The 23,372-nt window shown below is 41.9% G+C and overlaps 2 protein-coding genes across 2 annotated transcripts in view; one reads left to right on the top strand and one right to left on the bottom strand.

Annotated features, from left to right (window-relative positions):
• The window catches only part of LOC308094152 (uncharacterized protein), a 337,907-nt gene that overhangs the window by 16,553 nt on the left and 297,982 nt on the right, over window positions 1–23,372 (bottom strand). The gene's annotated exons all lie outside the window — the stretch shown is intronic.
• On the top strand, window positions 375–13,646 carry LOC308092822 (uncharacterized protein; the record flags this gene model as incomplete). The annotated part of the gene is made up of 5 exons (XM_080438921.1): window positions 375–383; window positions 503–620; window positions 10,935–11,180; window positions 11,899–11,997; window positions 13,639–13,646. The coding sequence occupies 5 exons, from the start codon at window positions 375–377 to the stop codon at window positions 13,644–13,646; spliced, it is 480 nt and encodes a 159-aa protein (XP_080295047.1).

Here is a 23,372-nt window from a genome sequence, read left to right as displayed (position 1 = left end):
TATCGGTTGAGAGGTATATTGCACCCTGATACATTATTTAAAAAAAAATGAAAATGGCCGTTGATCGGATTAAACAGATTTGTTATTGAACAATACGGAAAATACGGGTACTTAAACCGGGCGCTTTAACTTGTAATATCCGTGGCCGGGGGGGTAATTACTTTATATGTGAAATCTGAACGTTTATCTAGATGTACTGGTTGTAAATGTACAATTTAAAAAAAAAACAGGAACAAGTAGCGCCATGACGCTTGTTACAGACGAGTGAACCATGGCTACAGTGCCTGGATCCTTTACTGCGCATGCTTGAACCAGGTTGACCCGGAAGTAGTGCGTGTTGTTAGCGTAACAAAGCGCTCGGTGATAAACGTCTCATGAAGGAGGTAAAATGTGTCAAATAGAGTCTGTACGGCTGTCGATAAATGAACACATGACGTCGGTGGGAGAGGAGATATTGTGTGTTTTGGAAAAACAGCGTGGTGTTGATGTTTTTTGTGTGAAGCTTAATGTCAGAGTGTTTGTGTTGGAGCGCCTCAGTGCGGCTGCAGAGTTCATGTTCAACCTCTTCCAGAGAGAGATAGAGACACTAGAGGAAACTCTACGCAAACTACACAGAGCAGGTTGGTTCATGCTTCATTTCATTACCATGTTTACGCGTTCAACACCAGCTTAGCTACTAGCCGTAGAATACGACTCTCATAGAAGATGTATTTTATGATTCTGACATTTTCAATCTACGAGAGTCGTAGACACTATCCCCCATGGCCAAATGGACTCTCAGCTCCTAGCCTGTCCGGGCTCCAAAACATGTACCAATGCAAAAATAAAGGTGCTTACCCCCATGCTACAAATGTTAACTGACTGTCCAGAGTTCTAGTGCAATGTAATAATTCATATTTTTCTAAATATAAGTGTTTTAATGCCGTCTGTGGCCGATTCTGTCGTAAATTCACAATGGGCGGTAGTAGTCTCGCGTGGCCAGACTGTTGCCTCCAGGCCAGGCATGCAATGCTCATTTGGTATGTTCTTGCACTCTATTACAATGACGTGACGCGCACGTCGCTTAACACCCACACTGCAAGTCACACAATGGACAATTGATATGCATCTAGGCTTATTCCTATGTTGATTCGCTAGGTGTGAGTCGGGAGCCTTTGAAAACTTTGTTGAGGTGCGTAGTTTTAAATCTATGCGTGTGCCTGCGTCTGCTCCTGGTCAAATAGGTTCCGGCACGGCGTGCAAGGCCGTCCAGTGAGCATTGCACCCATGGTTGCCTCCCACAACTGAATAGTTGTCTGACTACCCGAGACTAGGGCGGTAGTGACGAAGCGCATCCGGAAATACAATAGAGGGGAGATAGAGGCCATTAAAAACACTTCTTTATTGAAGAATATGGATTATTACATTGCACTAGCACTAGGACAGTGAGTTAACATTTGGGGCGTGGGGGTAAGGACCTTTATTTTTGCATTTGTACATGTTTGGAGCCCGGACAAGCTAGGAGCTGAGAGTCCATTTGGGGGATAGTGTCTACGACTCTCGTAGATTGAAAATGTCAGAATCATAAAATACATCTACGAGGGTCGTATTCTACGGCTACTTAGCTACATGTAGCTAAGATACTAGCTGGTCTACATTTCCCACTAGCTTGTGGGCAGGGGTGTGCTGTAGATTTTTGAGCTAGTGGAGCTCTGTTGTACTGATGTCACGTGCACGCGCACATGCACCTGCATGCATGTCCACCGCAGCCCACCTCTGCTTGTGGGCACCTTCACTGCATACATATCAGAGCCTTGTATTTAGTGGGGACTCGGGAGGGACATTGATACGATAGTGCACTTGGTGATACAAGCAAGAAATTTGGCACAGATGACCTTCATATGACCCTAATTGATAATCAACCTCTGGCCACGCAGAATTCCTAAGATTTCAAGATGGCCACCACCAGTTTTCAAAATGGCTGCAACTGGGCCAATGTTTTGGACTATATTACTTTGCTGGGGCTTATTTTAATATATGAGAGTATGTTCTGAAGGTATTTCTACCAAGTAAGATAAAAAATAACATTAGGTTCCAATATAGCGGCATGTTTTCCAATATGGCTGCCGATAAATTGCAGAAATGTGCATCTGCTTATGGTTTATTCACATGAGCTTGTAGTACATGTATTTGTATTAATTACCATACACAGAATCCATTTATGGAACATTTTAAAGTGATGTATTAGCTTGGTAAAGCTTAGTGCTTACTTTTTGTTTTGTTATTAAGTTATTATAAACACATTCTCATTTACAATGGTGGCTAGACAAGTGACATGCCAGTGTACTAGCAACTGCAACCACAGAGGGGTGTGCAGATAAGTCCAAACTTAAAGCATTTGCAGTGGTCAGAACATGCCTTTCTACATCCACATCGTGTCAGCTCTTGGCATGATTTGGCCACTGCCGGAAGATCCGTTCCAATGACTTGCATAGGCTAATCATTTACTGCAACAGGTGTTCAACCTAATTTGGAGAAGTCTGTCTGCCATGCTGACCTTTTTCCCATTCCATGGAAGGACGAAACTGTATGGCATCCGCTGAATGCATGAAAGAAGCAAAGACCTGATGACTTTGATTCAATAGCTGATGTAAGTTCATGAACAGGGATCCATTTGAGGTCCTTCCAAAGGCAATCCACAGCTAATTCAAGCCAAGTCTTTGAACAAGTGAAACTGTTATGTCAACAATGCCAGTATCTGAGGCAGAGCTGCAGAGGATAGCATCTGACACACCATGATTCGCAGCTCAGATACTGACGTTGTTGTCATAGCAGTTACACTTGTTCATATTAATTAAGTCTGAGAGACTTATTGTCAGTATCAGCTGAGAACGCAGGAGTCTTATAGACCCCTGGTATTGCTGAGGTGGAGCGCCACACTCACCGTACCTACTTATACACTGAGTTGCCTGTGCCCAGGATCGAACCCATGACCATGTGAGCCGAAGGTGCTACCGACTGAGCTACCCAGACACAAAGACTTGGCTTGAAAAAGCTGCCGAAGGACCTCAGATGGATTCCTGTTCATGAATTTGCATCAGCTATTGGATCAAAGTCATCAGGTCTTTGCTTCTTTCATGCATTCAGCAGATACCATACAGTTTTGTCCTTCCACGGAAAGAGAAAAAGGTCAGAGAAAATATCCATATATATCCAAGTTGTTGTATTTATTGGTGAACATATTGAAAAGTCTGTTGCCCTAGGTCATTAAAAAGCTACCAAATCACTTTAAAATGTGCTATACATGGATTTTGTGTATGGCAATTAATATAAATACATGTGCTACAAGCTCATGTGGATTAACCATCAGCAGATGTACATTTCTGCAATATATCGGCAGCCATATTTGAAAATATGCCGCCATATTGGAATCTAATGTTATTTTTTTTATCTTACTTGGTAGAAATACCTTCAGAACATATTCTCTTATATTAAAATAATGGGGAAATCAAAGATGTACAGCCCCAGCAAAGTGATATAGTCCAAAATGTTGGCCCAGTTGCAGCCATTTTGAAAACTGGTGGTGGCCACCTTGAAATCTTAGGAATTCTGCATGGCCAAAGGTTGATTATCAATTAGGGTCATATGAAGGTCATCTGTGCCAAATTTCTCGCTTGTATCACCAAGTGCATCGTGTATTGAAAACGGCAATTTCCCGGCCTACTAATTAGAGAGCGCCGGTCACGCGGTTCATGTAAATAAAATAGTTACAAGGAGCTGTAGACTTCAGTGCATTCCATAAACTTCCGGTTTAGGGCTTTGTCACTATTCGCCAATAGACGGCTATGTAGAAGACCTGGCCCGATGAAGTGAACGTGAGTGTCGGAACTCTCTCTCTCTATGGGTCTGATACAGATGAAATGGGTCGGGACCTACATTTCCCAATTGCTTGTTTGTGGTTTGTGGACTACCGTTTGGAAGTGTGTTAAACTCTAAACTCTATAAAAAGTTGACGGTGCAATTATCAGGTACATCTCTGTCTTTTCTATTTACCGTTATTTATTGTCTTGCACCAGCGACTACTGGATCTACATTGCTCTTTGATACGGTAGCGTTGTGCTCCGAACTTTATGTAGTCCTACACAGGATTGTTGTCAATTAAAATAAGCAGTCTGCCTCAAGTAGTCAATGGATTCATTGCTTTTAAATGTTAAAAGAATATTCATATGGCTCTGTTGCATTTCACTATGTAATGTGCTCTAAATCAGCACTGAAAGTTTCTGAAAAACTTGCAATTATAGCCTCCGATAAGGTCATAAAGACCTATTTTCTCTATAAAAACGACTCGTTGACGAGTCACATTAAACCCCCGACTCTGAGTCGACTAAATAAATCCTGAGTCATGGACAGTCCTACTATTATCCTAGCTAGACTTGACACAAAGCTCTAAGTTCTCTGAGCTTTGTGTCAAGGCTAGCTGGGATAATAGTTTTGAAAGCAGAAATAAAAAAAATTTAATATCTGCTATTTTTGCAAATATTAAAATGTTCACCTACAGTGATTGGGACACATCGGCTGCATAATTGCCTATACAGATGTTGTCAAAAAAAGTCAAATAATGGCCGATATATCGGTCGGCTCTACCACACAACTCCCTGGACTCATTCGGGGCTGTTTCCTGGTAGCCTACATCAACAGCCCAACACCATGACTACTAACACTGTTATTTATGAGACATCGCTGCCATTTGCCTAAAATGCGAGGAAAGACAGAATAAAAGTCACAGAACAAATAATTAATTTCTGACACACATCGTTTTTAAACAGGAGATTTGCCGCCCATGCATTAATGGCAACCGTTTGTGTTGTCGAGTGAGGTCAGACCACAGCTCTCCTCAAGCCTTTCCTCAAAACGTTTGCTGATTTACGGAGGAAGAGACAGAGAGACATCTGTTGGGGTATACATTAAGGTTGTGTGGTTTCCGAGATTTTAAACCTTTTGATATGCCCCCCAAAACACTGCAGTACTCGGTTTATCCGTGTTATTGATTTTAACGTGGCCAGTGGCTACCTGGTGTGAGATGACAGCTGTTAAATTGATGCAATCAGAGACTGCCGTTACAGTCTATCGCCACCAGATGGCTCCTTTCCCCAATACACACTCTACAAATGAATGCATAATCATCCATTTAATGATGTTAATGCCGACCCATTCAAACAAAGCAAGATTACGTTTCCAGCTAACATTTGACAAAATGACCAATTAGACAGGCTGCTATTGGTAAAGGATAAAATGAAAGCAGTTAGTTTCCTTTCAGTGTATTCAAAGAACGAACAGATCATTATAGGGAGAAACAACACTTTATTGACTGACTCCAGGACGACAGAAAATTTTATACAAAACATTTGTATTGCTACGTAGGCTATGGTAGGCACAATGTTTTACATACAACAAAAACAGAATAACACAAAAAAGCCCTAGGTATTGTGGAATGTTTAACAATCATTGTAAACCGTACCTCTGTACAATCTGCAAAAAATACAGTATTCATTAAGGACGTTTTTTTTAATAACAAATACGAATATTGTACACAACACAGTGCAAGTTTGTAGCCTAACAGTAGGCTTAATGCCAAAACGCAACTTTAAGTTCAGTGCAAACGTTGTAACAACTTTGTAAACGATAACATTGTAGGCTAGTTTCTATGTGCAAGTTAAGTACCATCACACAATTAGCCCATACTTGCCATTTACGAAAGTAAGTGGCAAGTATGTGCCTTTCTAAATAACCGTTGTGGATAACAAAAATCAATCACTATTCTTAGCCATTATTCAAACAGATAGCCTACTCCAACTCCACTCGAGGTTTTTAGCCAGCGACATCTCTTTCGTTTGGCAGTGTTGCAGCAGCAGTGCCATGCTCGCTCTCCTCATCTTCCTCCATAGCCACTGGACGACGTTCCCTGACTTCCCTCCCTGCCAATGCGACCATCTCCGCCTGTAGATCAGCTTTCGTTTCATCTAAGCCAATGGCCCCGCCCCCATATCGTTCCCGGTAGCGAGGGTCAAGAATGGTGCACTTGCGCAGAAGTTTCTGAGCTGCGCCTGTCATATTTGTCATTTAGCCTGTCAACAATTCCCAACTTGATGTCCTTCGTTAGTGAGACATCATCCTCTGTGACACGCAGCACATCATCTCGGCCTGTAGGGTGCCTGGAGGGCGCCTGTAGGCCTTGAATTTACACATTTTTATAGATTTTAACCGAGTGGAAGGGCTACACACACACACACGCACATCAAACTGTAATAAATAAATGGGATAAAAAAACGTATATTAAACTTAATATTCCTCCTGATGAAGAAGGCTGACTGTGTCCTTGTCACCCTCCCGATCTCCCGACACCTCTTCAAGTAAGCCTTCCAGGCTTCCTCCCGATTTCCTGTCAGTGGGATCAGAGCCTCTTCTTCTTCTGTCCATCGCTTTCTGCTCCCGGCCGGGAGACAGAGGTGAATGTCCCTCTGGACGTGGACAACTGTGTCCAGCTCTTGAGGGTCCACCTCTGCTTCTGCAACCAATTGGGCCACCATGTCCCTCTCCAACTGTTCCTCATCCTCGTTGTTTGGCCTGGGCCTGGGCTCTTCAAGATAATCGACTTTCCACGGAATGTCATTGTGCAGTGTGTTGAGAACGTTTCCGCCGCGCCTGCCCTTCATTCATTAACATGCCTATAACGCTGACCAGGGTCAGGCAGTTCAGCAACTTCTCCTTGTCCCTTTTGATTTTTGTCAGCCTCACCCTTGTGGGGATGCGCTCCAGCACCTTGGCCATCCATGGCAGCCCCTTTTCCTGCCAGAATTTCACCTTTGACTAGAATAGGAGCTCCCTAGCCACCATGTTGTCCAGCACCTGGGTAGTGAATGTCTGCACCTCCTTAACATCGAAAATCGGGGTGGGTAGTGCCCCCAAAAGATTAGCCAAAATCTCCCAATATGCTTCTGTTGGTAATCTCTCTCGTTTTGAACGACCTGCCAGCACACACCTGCTGGCAGGTTGTGTATGTGTTCCAAGGTCATTTCAACTGACCTCGGCCGTTCAACTGACCATATCTCCAGTTTGACATACTCTGGAGTAAAGATACTGGAGTAAACTAGACGTTGCCCCGCATCTTTTGAATACCTCGACTTCCCTCTGGGTCTTACGGTAAAGCCACTAGGTGGCGGTGTGTTTTCACACAAAAAAAAACTAACTTTTGTCTTGGACATTCTTGCCTATAATGCCTAGAAAGTGGTTAGATCAAGGGTTGTAGTCGTAAAACATCACAGATCTGCAACTTAAGCAGTCAAAGGTGTCCAAAAGTCCCCCAAACTTCGCTTACCCCCCGCCAAAACAGGGCATTGTGAACACATTTTGTATTGGACATTTTGCCTATAATGCCTAGAAATACCCCAAACCCTGACCCCCAGAAACCCCCAGAAAACATATATAGCAGTGAAACGTCAAACATTTTTGGCCGTAGATGTGTCCTGTAGAGGGCGATAGTGTCATGAGTGGTACCTTGGGTCTAGTTTACTCAGACACTTTGATCTAGCTGGGGAAATAATTTGTCTGAGCTGTCTAGGAGACCGAGGTGACCGAGGTGACTGCTTTTGTAGATTTTAACTTTTGGAGATGCTCTTTAGGGTTGGTTCCTTGTGTGGTCATCCATTTGGAAAAGTGTTGACATGAACTTGTAGGTCTTGATTGTACAATATTTTTTCGAATTGAGTGAAATAGTGTTTGTTTTCATATAGATATTGATTTTACAATCATTAAATATGGTCATTTTTGCTATATTCTGATTTTTGGATTTTCTCGAATTGTGTGTGTGTCCTCCCCATATCTCAGGCTACAAAAGTCTCTCCGGTTAGGTATTGATATGTGAGTATTTTTCAGGTTGTCTCAAACACAACGCATACCTTGGTTTTGTTTGGGGGCTCATAGATCGTCCACACCGAGCATTTCCTTTTTTCTTTTGCAAGTGACATTTTTCAAAAGTGATTTTTTTTAAATGTATTATTTTTATTATCCCCCCCCCCCATTTCGATGACGCCGGATTGAATAGCGTCAATCCTGACCTTCTACGACCTTTGTAAAGTGGTTAAATTGAGCGTTGAAGTTGTAAAACATAATATTTCGGCCATTTTGTTCTTTTTAAAATCTTTTATTTTTATTTTCACCACCCGCCCCCCTATTTTGAGTACGCTGAGTCGAATGGTGTAGGTCTAGATTTTCATAAATGCTGGGAAAGTCTTTAAATCAGCTATCAGACTATCAGTAAAAATAGCTGATCTCCAAGCTGCAAAGTGACTTTTGTCAAGACTGTGGTTCCCCACTAATTTGATGACGCTGATTCCGAATATGTTGGTGCCATCATCGTCAGATACCCGGAAGTGCCTCAAGGTAAATAGCTTGAGGCTTAACATAATCATTAATCATATACTGTGTGTGTGTGTGTGTGTGTGTGTGTGTGTGTGTGTGTGTGTGTGTGTGTGTGTGTGTGTGTGTGTTAAAAGTCACCCAGACCAAAAAAGATAGAGGCAACATTGCTAATATGTCTTTTTATGGACTCTTTAGTCTGGCCTCTGTGATGTGACTCACAGAGGCACGCAAGCCCCCACGTCAAGGCCATGTCGAGTCCATGTGGGGGGATTTTTGTATTATTATTTTTTTTTTGTTTTTTTTTTCTATCTAGGTACGTACAGTGGCTGGTACGTACCTAGATTTCTGATGGGGCCAAGGATCTTCATGTCCTGCAACCATTTCTGGCTGCAGGGCATATCCTTTAGCAGCAGGTTGACCGACCTGACACTACTTCCCCCTGGAAGAGGTTCATATATATATTGGACTAGAGTGGACGTCCCAGCAACACTGACCTAATGGAAAGATGCCACGTTTGTCCCTTCAGGATAAGGCCTGTGCAATAGGGCAAGTGGAAGCTGGGGTTCCATTATGCAGAGTGGCAGCATTATTTGGTGTCAGACCTGGTACCATTTCCAAACCAAGTTCTGTGAGAGTGGTGAAGTCAAAGGAAAACAACAACCCAAGAAGACTGGTTCCTCACACTTGCTTCACTGAGGAACCATTTCTTCCAGAAATGTACAGGCAAGATTTGCACAACGGAACCAAAGACAGATGTCAAAGTTGCAGGACCCATGCTCAGGTGCCAGTCACACACCTGTGACTGGCACACACCTGCCTGCAAATGGTACCAGGAATAACATCAAATAATGCGTAATCTGCGTAACGGAACACCAGCTTCACTTGCCCTATTGCACAGGCCTTAACCTGAAGGGACAAACGTGGCATCTTTCCATGGGGGCAGTGTTGCTGCTTGGAGCATACACAAACTCAACTAAGTTTGCGCAGTCACACACTTGTGACTGGCACACACCTCTCAGCAAGTGTGTGCAAAACAAGAGCGATTACCAACAGAAGCATATTGGGGGATTTTGGCAAATTCTTTGGAGGCGCTACCCACATTTTTAGTTGTGTTACTCATTCCACAATTGCACGATCCTTACAAGTTATACCTCGTTGTAAAGGTGACTAATCAACAATAACAATTATAGAAAACACAATACCAATTGGTATTATTGAAGGGGAGAAATAATCAACCGTAGTTACGTTTCCGAACTTTTTGTGGGCAGTTTACATGCTGGATACATCCAGCTGACTGGACGCACTAATGGCAGCTACAAGTTAGACACCACCACAATGGTCTGGTCTTTAATTAACATCAGAGGCACTATGCCTTGTTTCATCACGTCAGTTGCATGGTGGGAGACTGTATCATCCTCTTTGGAGGATACAACACATTCATATTCAATTATGGCGATAAGACCAGTCGTCATCATGTTAGACTTGAGTCCTAGTCTGAAGACATTATGCAAGCTAGCAGTTATTCAGTATGGACTCGGAGCAGTCTGGACTCCCATGCAACGTCAGGTTGGAAGTGGGAGCTATGACTGCCAACAGAAACAGAAAAAATATGAGTGTGCCAGCTGCCAGTGAGCACACAAAAAGAAGAAAAAACAAATAAACAGCAATTCCACTAACACAAAAGACATTTTAAAACAACTTTTAGGGTAATTAAAAGTGGGTAAATTTACTGGACATTTTTTTCTCTGTGCAAGCGCCTCATTCCTAACAGCATCACTGCCGTGGCAATAACGGTAAAGAATACTGGTGTAACAACTCTCCCATGACGACAATCTAAACCAGGGGTCGGCAACCTTTTTGACATGAAGTGCCATGTTTTTATTTTCTTGATAATTATGACACCACATCAAAATGTAATATTTCCAACTGATTTTGAGGCTATACATAATGACCTTTATTTATTTATTTTCTTTAGAAATATTTTCTTTTATGTCAGGATGTAATAATTAGACTCACCTACCCACCTATCTCCCAGACTCCCTCCCCAGTCAGTAATCCATTTGAATTAATATAGAATTATTTGCAGGATGTAATTTACGAATAGATGTGAGTGAACTTAATTTAACTGTCTAAACTTTTTTTTTTTTTTTAGAAAAACCTCTCACACTAGTGTGCCAGTGATCACCCTCCTCTGTGCCAATGTCGGCACCCGTGCCTACCCCTGAGCTAAACTGTAACTGTATTTGAGCAGACTGCCAGAATATATTCTATGTTTGAGAAACCCTGCTTACGGCTGTTTTGAATAAATAGGTAATTTCAGTACTTGCATAGTACAGTAAAGTCTTACTATGCTTAGTTTGACAAATATAACGTGATTTTTTTTTACTTTAAAAAGAGACACTATAATGACACTCGTCTGGTGATCGTGACAAAACAAAGCAATAAGTACAGGAGAATCAATTTAATTCAATGAGAAAGGCACCTTGTGTGGTTTGCTGATGCTACCTCTTCTCTCCTCCTTCTGTCTGTGTATAAAGAGGTTTCTCCTGAACATGAGGAGAGGAGCCCCAGTCTGGTCCAGGAGGAACCACAACCTCCACAACATGAGAGGAGCCCTAGTCGGATCCAGGAGGAACCACAACCTCCACAACATGAGGAGAGGAGCCCCAGTCTGGTCCAGGAGGAACCAGCACCTCCACAGGTTAAAGACGAAGAGGAAGAGGAGGCCAGTGTGTCAACATTGACATTACTACATGGGACGACCAGCTGTGACACTCTCTCAGGTAAAAAATGGATCCCTTTGTTAGTACAAGACTAAGCATCCACACTGAACTGATGGGTCACCTCCAAAGAGTTTTAACTGATCACCTCCTCACTTGCACAACCAGATTAGGAGCGTAATCACACATACTACGTGAATTAAACCCACTAACAGAATTGGTCCTGGTTGAAGTAGTCCTTGCAATCTGTGGCATATCATTCCCACAGAAGGCTATCCATTGTCATAATACTTTACCGGTAAGGCGTTCCGTTAAAAGATACAGCGCCGGTACGCGGTACCGGGAAGAAGAGGGGAAAGCAATGCTGTCAAAAATGGAAACGGCCTCTGTGCGTGTGCAAATTACCGCATACAGTAGGCGGGCTCTACACAGGATTGGATCACTGTGCAGTAAATAGACCCCCCCCCCCTCACAACCAACCAAACCACACACACTTGACATGAGGAGCACAGGCTGACACATTATCAGGATAGTTAGTTTAGTTATTACTTATAGTTATGTTATGTTTGTATTTATAGTTCAATTCATAAATAGTTTGAACAAAACATAATTGCAAAAGAAATTGGCTTAAAGCTTGGGGATGTATTTTGGGACTGCCCTGTCTTGTAAAACATAGAAAAAATAACACTCCTTTATACTCTCTGTATCCATCCGTTTTACATTAAATCTTCGTCTACAACCCATACCACATCAATGTCCTTATTCTATTCTTTCATTCCAGACCAGTGTGTGGAGTCCAGCCTGCAGGTGAGGATGAGTTCTCCAGAACCTTACGTGACTGTTTATATTAAAGAGGAACCTGAAGATGACCTGGACATCAGTAAGTTTCATTTTATTCTGTTGTGTTGTGGGGTTATCACCTTATCATAATTTCAGTGAAACAGTATGTAGTCATTAAAGAAGATACCACTCAAAATCAGTCTTTATACAATTGTTCTGCTTTTTGCATCTCATTGTATTGCCACTTCCAAAATACATTTGACTTCAATGCAGTTATCACATTGAACTTTTAAATTGACTATTGCTGTAAAAAAGGACATATTTTCACGTTAATTTCCACCTTCATTTAATTTCACACAGACTCATTTACCTTCAAAAGTATTCGGTGACACAATTCCACATTACTCAATTAACAGCCCTATCTCTCATTCATGTATTTATTTATGTAACTCACTGTTGTCTCGTTTCCATACTGCAACTTTAATTTCAACTACCAAATTAAATGTATAGATATGACAACACATGAGTTATGCCAAGAAATAGAAGTATCCAAATGATAGAACAGCCTTTATTTTATGAGAAAAAAATAAATGAGGTAGATGGGACTGCAGTCACAGTGAACACACCAGAACAAAACGAGTCTGACTGAGCGTACATTTAACAGAATGAATTAATATGTAATGAAATGTAATGATTTATTTGTATAACACTTTTCGAAACAACGTTAATGTTATCCAGGTCAGGGAACTGATTTTTGTGTGATAATGAGGTGCGATGGAGAAACCCCTGATACTGACTAAACATTATATAGTAACGACTGTTATCAGTACCTATTTTAACAAAAAATATAACATTTGAACAATATAATAAATGTTGTAGCTATGGTCATGTCATAAGGGGGCTTCAAACCCATAAATGTAGTGCAGTCAGTGTAAAAAAAATAGAACAACAAAAGAGCAGCCACATATAACATTTCTAAACTGATGTTGTCCTAGTCCAGTGGTTCTCAAAGTTGGGGTCCTCAACACGCATCATAGCGTGTTGACAGCGTATAGATATTTTGGGCACATAAACAATGGGGCACGACACAGTATAAATTATACTGACCATTTTTGACTGGAGGACATGCTGGAGGACATGCTGGTTGACAGAGGACATGCTGGTACCCATTCTTCAGGAAAGCAGAAAAACTTTTTTTTTGCAAAGAAATTATCCAAAATGAGCTTATTGCCCAGTTAGACTCTTCACATACTAGAGTATGTCTGACAGAAATTTCAGAGCTTAAATTGACATGTACATATGCATAAACATGTAGTCAAATATAAGGTTAGAGCTAGCATTGCTAACCAAATCCTCAGTTTCCATCCAAACATCGCGAAATCGCGGTAAAATCCGATCGTTTTGAAAGGTATCACTAGTCTGTTGGCTTGTGTCTAATGTATATAAATAATATAATAATATCAAATAAAGATGTATTAACAATCATATTTTGTTAAAACTATTGTGAAAATGTATCTCTGTTTGTCCTCCTGGGCCACTGGTTCTAGCCGGTTCCAGCAGGGGGCAGTGGCAAACGCTTGGTCTCAGAGAGCATACAGAACAAAGATAGCCTTGGGAAAATAAATGGCTCCCCCGCTATGCATGATGGGATTGATAGCCCAGTAGTGCTACTCTGGATGAGAGCCATTGAAGTGGTGTTTTCTCCACTCAAGAGTTGTATCTTGATTTATCTTGACTTCAGTTCTATAAGCTGTAGTTTCAAAACTATTCACTCAATCTTATTAACCAATATATCATTATTTTGCTATGATTCCCTGCTTTCATATGACATGAAGAAATGAAAATGAAAAAAATGCTAGATGACTGTCTCCCAGTCAAATTTTGGCACAGGGTTAGGGATAATACTAAGCATTTTGGAAATCAAATAAGCCTGTAACCTTAGCCTGTAACATTACGTGGTCAACAATAGACACGCAACTTGCTTGTAGCTTACGTTAATACATACATCTACGTTTAACAAGACAGCAGTGAAACTGGAAACACCAGATGTTTCAAAAACATACTGTCACTGATGATCCGTTCATCCGTCATCATTAGCAAATGCCAAGTTAGACATGTTTGTTTAATTTCGAAGTTTGTAAAATTAAATAAACTGAAATAAAGAAATAAAGAGTGTTCACAAATGAAAGTCAAAGGTCAATATATTTGATTTATTCTTCTTCTCGCTGTTGTTTTTCTGTACATTCCTCATTCCGACGGGGGAAAAGGAAGCCTCACAGCCGGGTTGACAGAGAGAGAAACGCTCAAGAAATAACAAGCACAGTCTCGTGACATGCAAACCTTATCAGTGGTGGAGAACGCTGGATTTAAATATTCAAACTGATCTATAACGTTACAAAGTGCCATGGCAGAAGATCACATTTGAGCGCAAGTGTGTTGCCTGCTATGTATGAGAAATTAAGGCAATAGTTGCTAAATAATTACTACAGTTAATATAGTCACTGTAGAATTAACTAGAAAGCTCCTCCTCAGAGCACAGATCTCCGCCAATCTCCGCCAGGCCGGGTTGTCTACACAGCTAGGGCCCACAAACTTTGGAAGTCAGTCATAGCGACTTGGAATGGGAAAAAATACTTTTCAAAGAATGTTAAGTTAACATTAACATTGTTAACTAATCTTCTTAAAGGTATCATGACATTCATTTTCACTTTTTTTTATTTTCAATGTTTTATTTGGGGTTTTATGACCTCAATTACACCCAAAAAAACTGAACTTAGAACATTCAGTGGATTTTCTGTGGTCTGGGGTTTTCTGAATAATTAGGTTGAAAAGTAATCTGAGCTTGGCCCTTTGACAGTGAGGTCACAGTCGATTAATCCCGCCCACTCTCCTCCTCGCCCCTCCCCTCCCCTATCCTTTCCTTTGGGGGGGGGGCGGAGCAGAGGCGATGATTGACAGGCAAAATCCCTCACCAGCGACACCCGCAGGCAAAGATTTCTTTTTTCATTGCAGTTGAAAAGGCTTTAGAAATGTGAGAGAAAAACACCTGCCATGGATCACTGGAATGGAATTTTCACTTAAAACTTTTTGTACACTTTTGAAGGACCAGGACAAAGACTTTGAATGTGGTGTAAAAGTGAATGTCATTAAACCTTTAAAGAAGAATCTGAAAATGTCCATGACAGTTGATAAAACCCAAAGTTTATATTATTAATATGTTAAACATTGTATTATTCTAGATTCTCATTTGTAATTTATAATTCTTATACAAAATAAAATGCATTTATGTTTTTCTTTACAAAAGAGACAATAGCCTTAAAATTTAAATGTAATAAAAATCAAATATCGAATCGAATCGTGAGCTTAAAATCAAAAGCTGAATCGAATCGTGGATTAGGCGTATTGTGACACCCCTACAAGACACCCTATGTAAAGCTGTTCATCTGGTCGTTGAACTTCAGTGTTGGTTACATCTAACTCTTCTATGTTTTGCACTTCTCTCAGTGTCTTGGGATCAATTAATCTGTTGGCTAGATCATGCAGAAGCTCTCCAACACTCCAAACTGGTAGAGGACAGGTGCTTTGTTTTGGAAAACTAAATACAATTTGTCAAAACACTGTTTGACATTGTGCAAAAAAGGTTGCCATAAAGAGACACTTTTGAGGTTGAACTCATTATTTTAAATTCCTACAGATTACAGTCAGATGGTTCCAGTCAGTGCGGCTGAGAGACAAAGACAATGTCGCGCACGACGGAATGCGGACCCCGAGAGAAGAGAGCGACATCTTCAAAAAGAAAGAGAGAGATGGAAGCAGAAGCTGCCGAAGAGGAAAAGGGTTCAGGAGTTGAATGAGCAAGACCAGAGTCACAGGCGCAAACTCTGGAGAGAGCAACAACAGTGGTCTAGGCTTAAGAGAAAGGCCTTAGATCCACAGCCAGAGCCAGGGCCAGAATCTTCAAGGTTAGCCACTTAAGCCCTGACCAGAATTGTCTCTGTACTGTACCTTCCCTCTACACAGAATGTCTTTGCCAAAAAATAGCCGATCTACAAGTAAAAAAATGGTCGCATTGCGACAAGTTTTGAGGTTGTAGAGCTACTATTTTTCTCTTGGCAAATGTTCCCCCCAGAATGCTCAAGTGATTAGAAAAGACTACCATCACAGTACCACTTCACATTACAGCAAATACTGGAAATATCTACATGATTACCTAGCAAATCACATGCAATTACTGTTTTATGTGTGACATGATTGGTACCACAGTTACTTTACATTGTACTATTCAGTTAAATGTGAAAAAGCTGCAAGAAGCCCTGGCATCTGAAAAAAACATGAGGTTAGGGTCTCCAGCAACAAAAGCAGTGGCGTAGCGCAAGATCGCGGGGCCCCAGCGCAAGGACGGGGGGGGGGGGGGGGGGGGGCTTTCGCAAACGGCAATGGAGATGGTGCTGGGTACGGTGCGTTAAATGGACTTTGGAGGATCCTATGAGCAGGCGACGCTGCACACTGGAGTGTTATATGTAAGACCAGATGCTAAGCCAGTGTGCTTCAGCACCATCTCACCATCACGACAGAAAGGACCCCCAGCCATATGTGAACAATGTGTCAAGAACCACTTCCCTGCTGTCCCAGTGGTCTATTTCCTCAGTGATGGACCTTGTACGCCAAAGGGGGAACTTCTACTTCTTCACCTCCCTCCTCCTCAAAAAGGGATTCCAAGCAGGGGCACGGAATTTGTTCAAGGCCAGCCACAGGAAAGGGACACCAGATGAGGTTGGAGGTGTTAGGAAGAGCAGTGCAGATCGGCTGGTGAGCAACGGGTTCAACATCCAAAATGCAAGGGATCTGTTTGAGGCCATGGTGGACACAGGCACCACAATTCAACGGTTCTATCTAGTGAAATGTCCATTGACAGGGCAATGAAGGACATGCCAGAAGGCACCCCTCCCCCCAAAGTCCCATCAACAATGAGAATATATCAGGTTGTCACTACCTCTCCTGACCATATGATGTACCAGGATGTGAGCTGCATGTGCACTGTAGAGAAGATTCTACAGTGTAAAGGCTACAACACAAAGGCATTCAACTTCAACACACCAAGCACATCGACAACAGAAGTGATCAAATGGGGTCCAGAAGTAATTCAACAGTGGTGCGTCATAAAAGGGAACATCCTACCCATGCATCATCACTGCCATTGATGAGGTTCAGGTGCAAGTGAGATGCATGCACCGTGTGGGAGTTACATGATTCTTTTGGCCTGCCAGAGAGGACATGATCTGGTACATGTGACGTCATTCATCTCATTCCACCACCGGCTCAGCCTGTAACCTCCTGACACCATGAGATCCAAAAAGACATTTGGGCAAAGCTTGTGGAGGCTGTCTAGGTTTGGGAATGTCACTCATCTCAACCTCCTCAGCCTGTAACCACCCACCACCATGAGATCCAAAAGGATATTTGCACAAAGCATGTGTAAGGTTTAGAAAATGATTGTCTTGTGGATTGCATGTTAATGTTCTGGCTATTACATGCAGACATGCAGTTTTCTGAATTGTTATATTTAATTTGTTTTTTATTATATTTAAATTTTCTGTACTTGGTTTTTAAAAACATGTTTGGACTATTTGTGAAAGAACACTAACAAGGTTTTTGGTTGGACTATTTGTGAAAGAACACAAACAAGGTTTTTGTTTTAACTCCAGTCTGTGTTTATCATTCGAGTTGCACATTGTCATTGTATCTAATAATTATAATTTTGAATTAAATAATGTGTTATCTTGAAATATTCAATATTACATTTGGATTATATCAGTTGTAAAATAACACAAAACTGTTTTTTTTTTTAATTTTCACTCCAGTCTCTGTTGCAACTATTCTAGCTATTCATTAAACAAAATATGTCTTATGTTGAAATATTCTGACATTATCAATTGCCAAATAACCCCCCCCCCCACTGCCTGTGTTCATACCATTCTACATTTTACTGTTGAATGAAATATGTTTTACATGGAAATGTTCTTAAAGTAGTTAATTCAATAAAACAATAAAATAATAATGATGTTTGGACTTTACCATATTACAATAACATTAAACAAATGTTAAATATTAATAATTAAAATAGGAACGCTTATCAAAACGTGGTAACTACATCAATGAAATCAACAAAGTCGGTGATGAAAACTGGACCATCTGAGAAAATATTGATTAATAATCTGTTGAACTGTGTAAACGAAGGTGGGTCTATATATCCACCATCATGTTTCTTGTTTGTTTTATATGGTTATTTTTGGGCTAACCATCCACTACGGTTGATTGAAAAGTTGATTATATTTTTTATAGAAATGATAAAACCATATTAGAATTACTTCTTAATTAATTTAACTTATTCAGTCTCTGATTGTATCTAACATATCCACATTTGTCTGTGACAGGGATGCAATGTGTATTAAAATGTATTTTGTTCTAATATAATCCCATGCTGAGATGGCATGATGTTCAACAATGTTTAACAGTAGTTAAACTTTAAACTTGCTCTGTGGCGTGTAGCTTTCTAGTTTAAGCGTAAACTAGAAAGCTCAAGGAAGTTGAGTAAAATAGTGCTGATTCATGTATTGTACACAATGATTACAACATTACAGTACACAACTGAGAAAATGTTCAGAGAAAATGTTTCGATTTAAAATGTCTAACAAATGTCTTTGATAAATGAGGGTCGAATGATGGTTTAGAAAATCCACATTATTTACAGCAGCTGTTCTTCCAACTACCCCAGTTATACAATAGAGGAAACACTGCATGGAAAACATGTCAAACTCCAACATGTAAATCTCTCTCTCTCTCTCTCTCTCTCTCTCTCTCTCTCTCTCTCTCTCTCTCTCTCTCTCTCTCTCTCTCTCTCTCTCTCTCTCTCTCTCGCTTAGACTTCCTGCACCTTCCTGCACCCCCTGTATGGAAAGAGGAGGTTTCCCCTGAACAGCAGGAGAGGAGCCCCCGTCCGGTCCAGGAGGAACCACAGATTAAAGAGGAACAGGAGGAGCTACTTCAAAGACCAGAGGAGGCTGATGGGTCAACAATGACATTACTGGCAGTGAAAAGTGAAGATGATGATGGTGAAAACAGATACACAGAGCCTGTAGCCAGCACCTCAACTGAACACATGAAAACACAAGTTTATGTAAAGAACTGGGTAGCATCACAATCAACAAGTGATGACCAGCTCCTCTCTTCACACTGTTCTGAATCTGACACTGAAGACAGTGATGAGTGGGAGGAGACCAGGGAAGACCAGTCAGCTTTAAATACACTGAAATCACTCACAACACAAAATGTGGAAGGACAAAGATTGTCTTTGAACAACAAGTTGCCCCAGAACCTGGAACCAACAGACTCCGGGAGTCACACAGTGAAGAAATATTTTGTGTGTACAGTTTGTAGTAAAAGTTTCAATCGTAATGGAAATCTTAAGACACACATGAGGACTCACATGGGCGAAAAGCCATATACTTGTACAGTTTGTGGCAAAGGCTTTTGTCAAATAGATCATCTTAAACAACATACAAGGACTCATACAGGGGAAAAACCCTTTACCTGTACAGTTTGTGGCAAAGGCTGTGGTCGAAGGGGTGATCTAAAACGACACATGAGGACTCATACAGGGGAAAAGCCCTTTACTTGTAATGTTTGTGGCAAAGGCTGTGCTCAAAAGGGTGATCTAAAAACGCACATGAGGACTCATACAGGCGAAAAGCCCTTTACGTGTACAGTTTGTGGCAAAGCCTGTGGTCAAATAGGGCATCTAAGAGAACACATGAGGAACCATACAGGGGAAAAGCCTTTTTCTTGTACAGTTTGTGGCAAAGGCTTTGGTCGAAGAGGTGATCTGAAAAAACACATCAGGACCCATACAGGGGAAAAACCCTTTGTTTGTTCAGTTTGTAGGAAAGGTTTTGCTCAAATGGGTCATTTAAAAGAACACATGAGGACTCATCCCGGAGGAAAGCCCCTGTAAAGTGCTTTTCTTTTATGATGTTGTGCTGTGGCGTTTTAAACAGACAGATGTCAGCTGACGCAGAAGTGCATGTTATTTGATGATGGTTGGTATATATGTTACAGGGTGATTGGAGAACCAGGGCGATTGAAGAAGGCGCGCTCGTTTTTACCACCCACCCAGCAATTCTGTAGAAGCAACACTAGAGGGAGCCACAAGCCAGGCTTGTGCACAAACATATATGGCCGCGACCACACTCACACACACACACACACACACACACACAAGCGCACACACACGCGCACGCGCTCATGCTTTTTTTGGTTTATTGAAAGCAGGACTGTTAAGATACTTTTATTGTGTTCTGGCTTTTGTTTTACTTTCTCCCTGACACACACACACACACACACACACACACAGTGATCCATGAAAATAACTATTCTGTCCCTATCGGTTTACAACTCGAACGGCGCTGTGTCGACTAACAGAGCATCGGCCGGTCAGCGCGGGCACTCGCGCCTGGCGCGCCTCCTCGGCCTCAATCTCTGCTGAGTCGGCGCGCCTCCGTCATGGACAAGCGTGTGCGTGTGAACGCGTGTTCAGCGTTCCCCTAGCGTAGCTTCCTGGTTGCTATGTGGGGGGGAACAACAAAAGACAGGTCCGTGTCTGCGTCGCATCAAAGCCCCGCCTTGTGGCGCCGCGTTCTCCTCGGAGGAGGAGGAGAAGGAGGACGGTTTATTACGCGAGGCTCGCGAGGAGGAGGAGGAGGAGGCTCCTCCTCCTCTCCTCCTCCTCGCGAGCCTTGCGTAATAAACTCAATGTCGAGAGGTCTGTCAAGTAATTCACAAAGCCATACATTTGTTGTATAATCTTTTTCATTAACAGGACGTTGAGTAAACCAAAACGAGCGGCCGGGTCCATTCGTTTTCAGCTGAATGGCAGTGGAAATGAACAGACAAAACAATAAATCTATGATTAATAAATGGCAATTATGGCAGACTTTTTGCGTGCGTCTCGAAGATGCCGATGATCGTCAATAATACGATTGCCGGTCATTCGCCACAGCTATACTAACATACCCGAGGACTCAAACGTGCGTGCATTAGTTGTACAGTTTGTGATCTGGGAGAAGAACAAAACACTAGGTCTCATACGGGGGGGGGGGGGGGTTGTATCTATGACAGTATCTATGACAAGTCATAGATGCTGAGGCAGAGTTATCAGACAACCTGACAATCTCAACACAACCAGATAAATGGACCATTGCGACAGAACCTTTTCCATGCTCGTACACCATCCAATCACAGACGTCCACAGATCTAATGGTCTAGTGCAGAGGTCTTCAACAGGGGGTCCGCGACCCCTAGGGGGTCCGCGGAGTTACTGCAGGGGGTCCGCGAAATTGTTGTTTGATTAAACAATATTTTTTTGAAAAACTTTTTTTTTTTTTTTTATGTCATTGTCTTTAAACATAACATGAATCCATAGCAAACAGATAAATGGAGGCACAATGCACAATAACATGGTATGTTTATACATATTTTGTAGAGAATTTTTTATTTTGCACACCTACTGGGGCAGGTGCGTATAGGAGCAGGCAATATAAAACACAATTGTATACATAAATATACAATATATGTGTAGCCCCCCCTACCTTACGAGGTAGGGGGTCCCTGCTCCATCTCCCCATCAGTTTGGGGGTCCCTGGCCTGAAAAGGTTGAAGACCCCTGGTCTAGTGGGCTGTTTAAGTAGACCCACACTCACTCTGTTGTCAACTTTACACCAAATGGCTTTTCAACATTTTTACTGCTGCAGACACATTTCCCAATGACAGAATAAAATAATGAGTTTCCTTGAGTCGCAGTGTGCTCCTGTCATCTCAATGGTTTGGTATAAGTTTAAGTTCTGACATCCCATCCTGAAAAAAGTAATTAAAATATGTTTTTCAACCAGACTACCGTTCCTGGAATACAGCTATTTTGATTGTCATAAGGAAATTGGATGTTCAAATGGCATAGTGGACGGACAACATGGTAGCTTCTCCAGCTGCACCCTCACTTTGCTCCTGGCATATTTTATATTTGAGGTTTGTTCACGATATAGTGAGACCCTTGTTACTCCATTTGTGTAGCCTATCTCAGTATAGTTCAAACCGTCATCAAACAAGACCCTTGTTACTTTATATTTATATTTCAGGATGGTTCAAATGGTCAAACAGTATAGTGAGACCCTCTCATCTAGTGGTTATTATAGGTAGGTGACAGCTGTCTATGCATACTGTGTTTGTGCATGCATGTGTATTATATTTTGCTTTGCCACAAGGTGGGGCTCATTCCCTGTGTTTCGATACCATGTGATTTGGAAATTAAACTCATAACTATGTTTAAAAAGTAGAATACTAATTAGTATATGCATGTAGTACGTGATTTTGCATGAAGTCATGCTGTATTCTTGTGAATAGTGACCCTGCAATATCAACTGTCTTATTATCTTAACTAACAGTCTATCTTATAGTCTGTGACCAATTGTCTTAGTTAGGGCAGACAAAAGTGTGTGTGTGTGTGTGTGTGTGTGTGTGTGTGTGTGTGTGTGTGTGTGTGTGTGTGTGTGTGTGTGTGTGTGTGTGTGTGTGTGTGTGTGTGTGTGTGTGTGTGTGTGTGTGATGTAATAACGTGACGTTATAACGTTACGTTTTAATATTATTTATTATGTTATAACAAACACAAAGGCAGCTCCAGTCCCCTCACTGTAAAGCTATGCTGTATAGCTCAATCTTTAATATCTGTGCTTTGTAATTCTTACATTTTTTTCCTTCAATTTTGTAACCCTGTTTTTTCACCCAGTGCCAATTGCCTAAGTAATCCTGGGCGCTACTCTCCCGCCGCCATCCTGGGGAGAGCCCCGAACTGACCCCATGCTTGCTTCAATACATGAGGAGTTAGCATGCCGGTTCTTATCACCTGACGGGGGGGGTTTCCCCGGTGGGACGTAGCGCGGAACACGTTATTCCCACCAGTTCCTTTCCTCTCCATCAGGCACCCTGGCTGACATGGGGGAGGCAGTATAGAGACCAGGATTACTGCATGTTTTTGTGAGGGTTCCTACCCTAGGGGACACGGGGAGAACATGCAAACTACACACAGAAAGGCCCTTTTGCCAACCCCACCTAGGGTATGGGCACTGATGGCGGGGAGGAGAGAACACGCCCCCAGCGCCCACAGTGTCCCCAGCGGGAATCGAACCCAGGATATCTGTGCTTTGTAAACGGAAGGACGTGGGGTCTTGTTTCCAATGAGGGCCTGTGAGCAATTAGGGGTTAAGAGTCTTGCTCAGGGACATATTTCATTTCATCGACACATTTGCTGGCCTGGCCTGGAATCGTACCTGGGGCAACCAGGGCCTCTGGCTCCCTAGGCGGGCTCACTAACCACTCAGCTATGGCCGCCCCTCAAGGGGGGTTAGGGTTATAAGCTGGTTGTAAGCG

Source organism: Gymnoscopelus braueri (assembly GCF_963280865.1).
Source record: "Gymnoscopelus braueri genome assembly, chromosome: 10".
Classification (NCBI taxonomy): domain Eukaryota; kingdom Metazoa; phylum Chordata; class Actinopteri; order Myctophiformes; family Myctophidae; genus Gymnoscopelus; species Gymnoscopelus braueri.
This window is presented reverse-complemented; position numbering and strand designations above follow the sequence as displayed.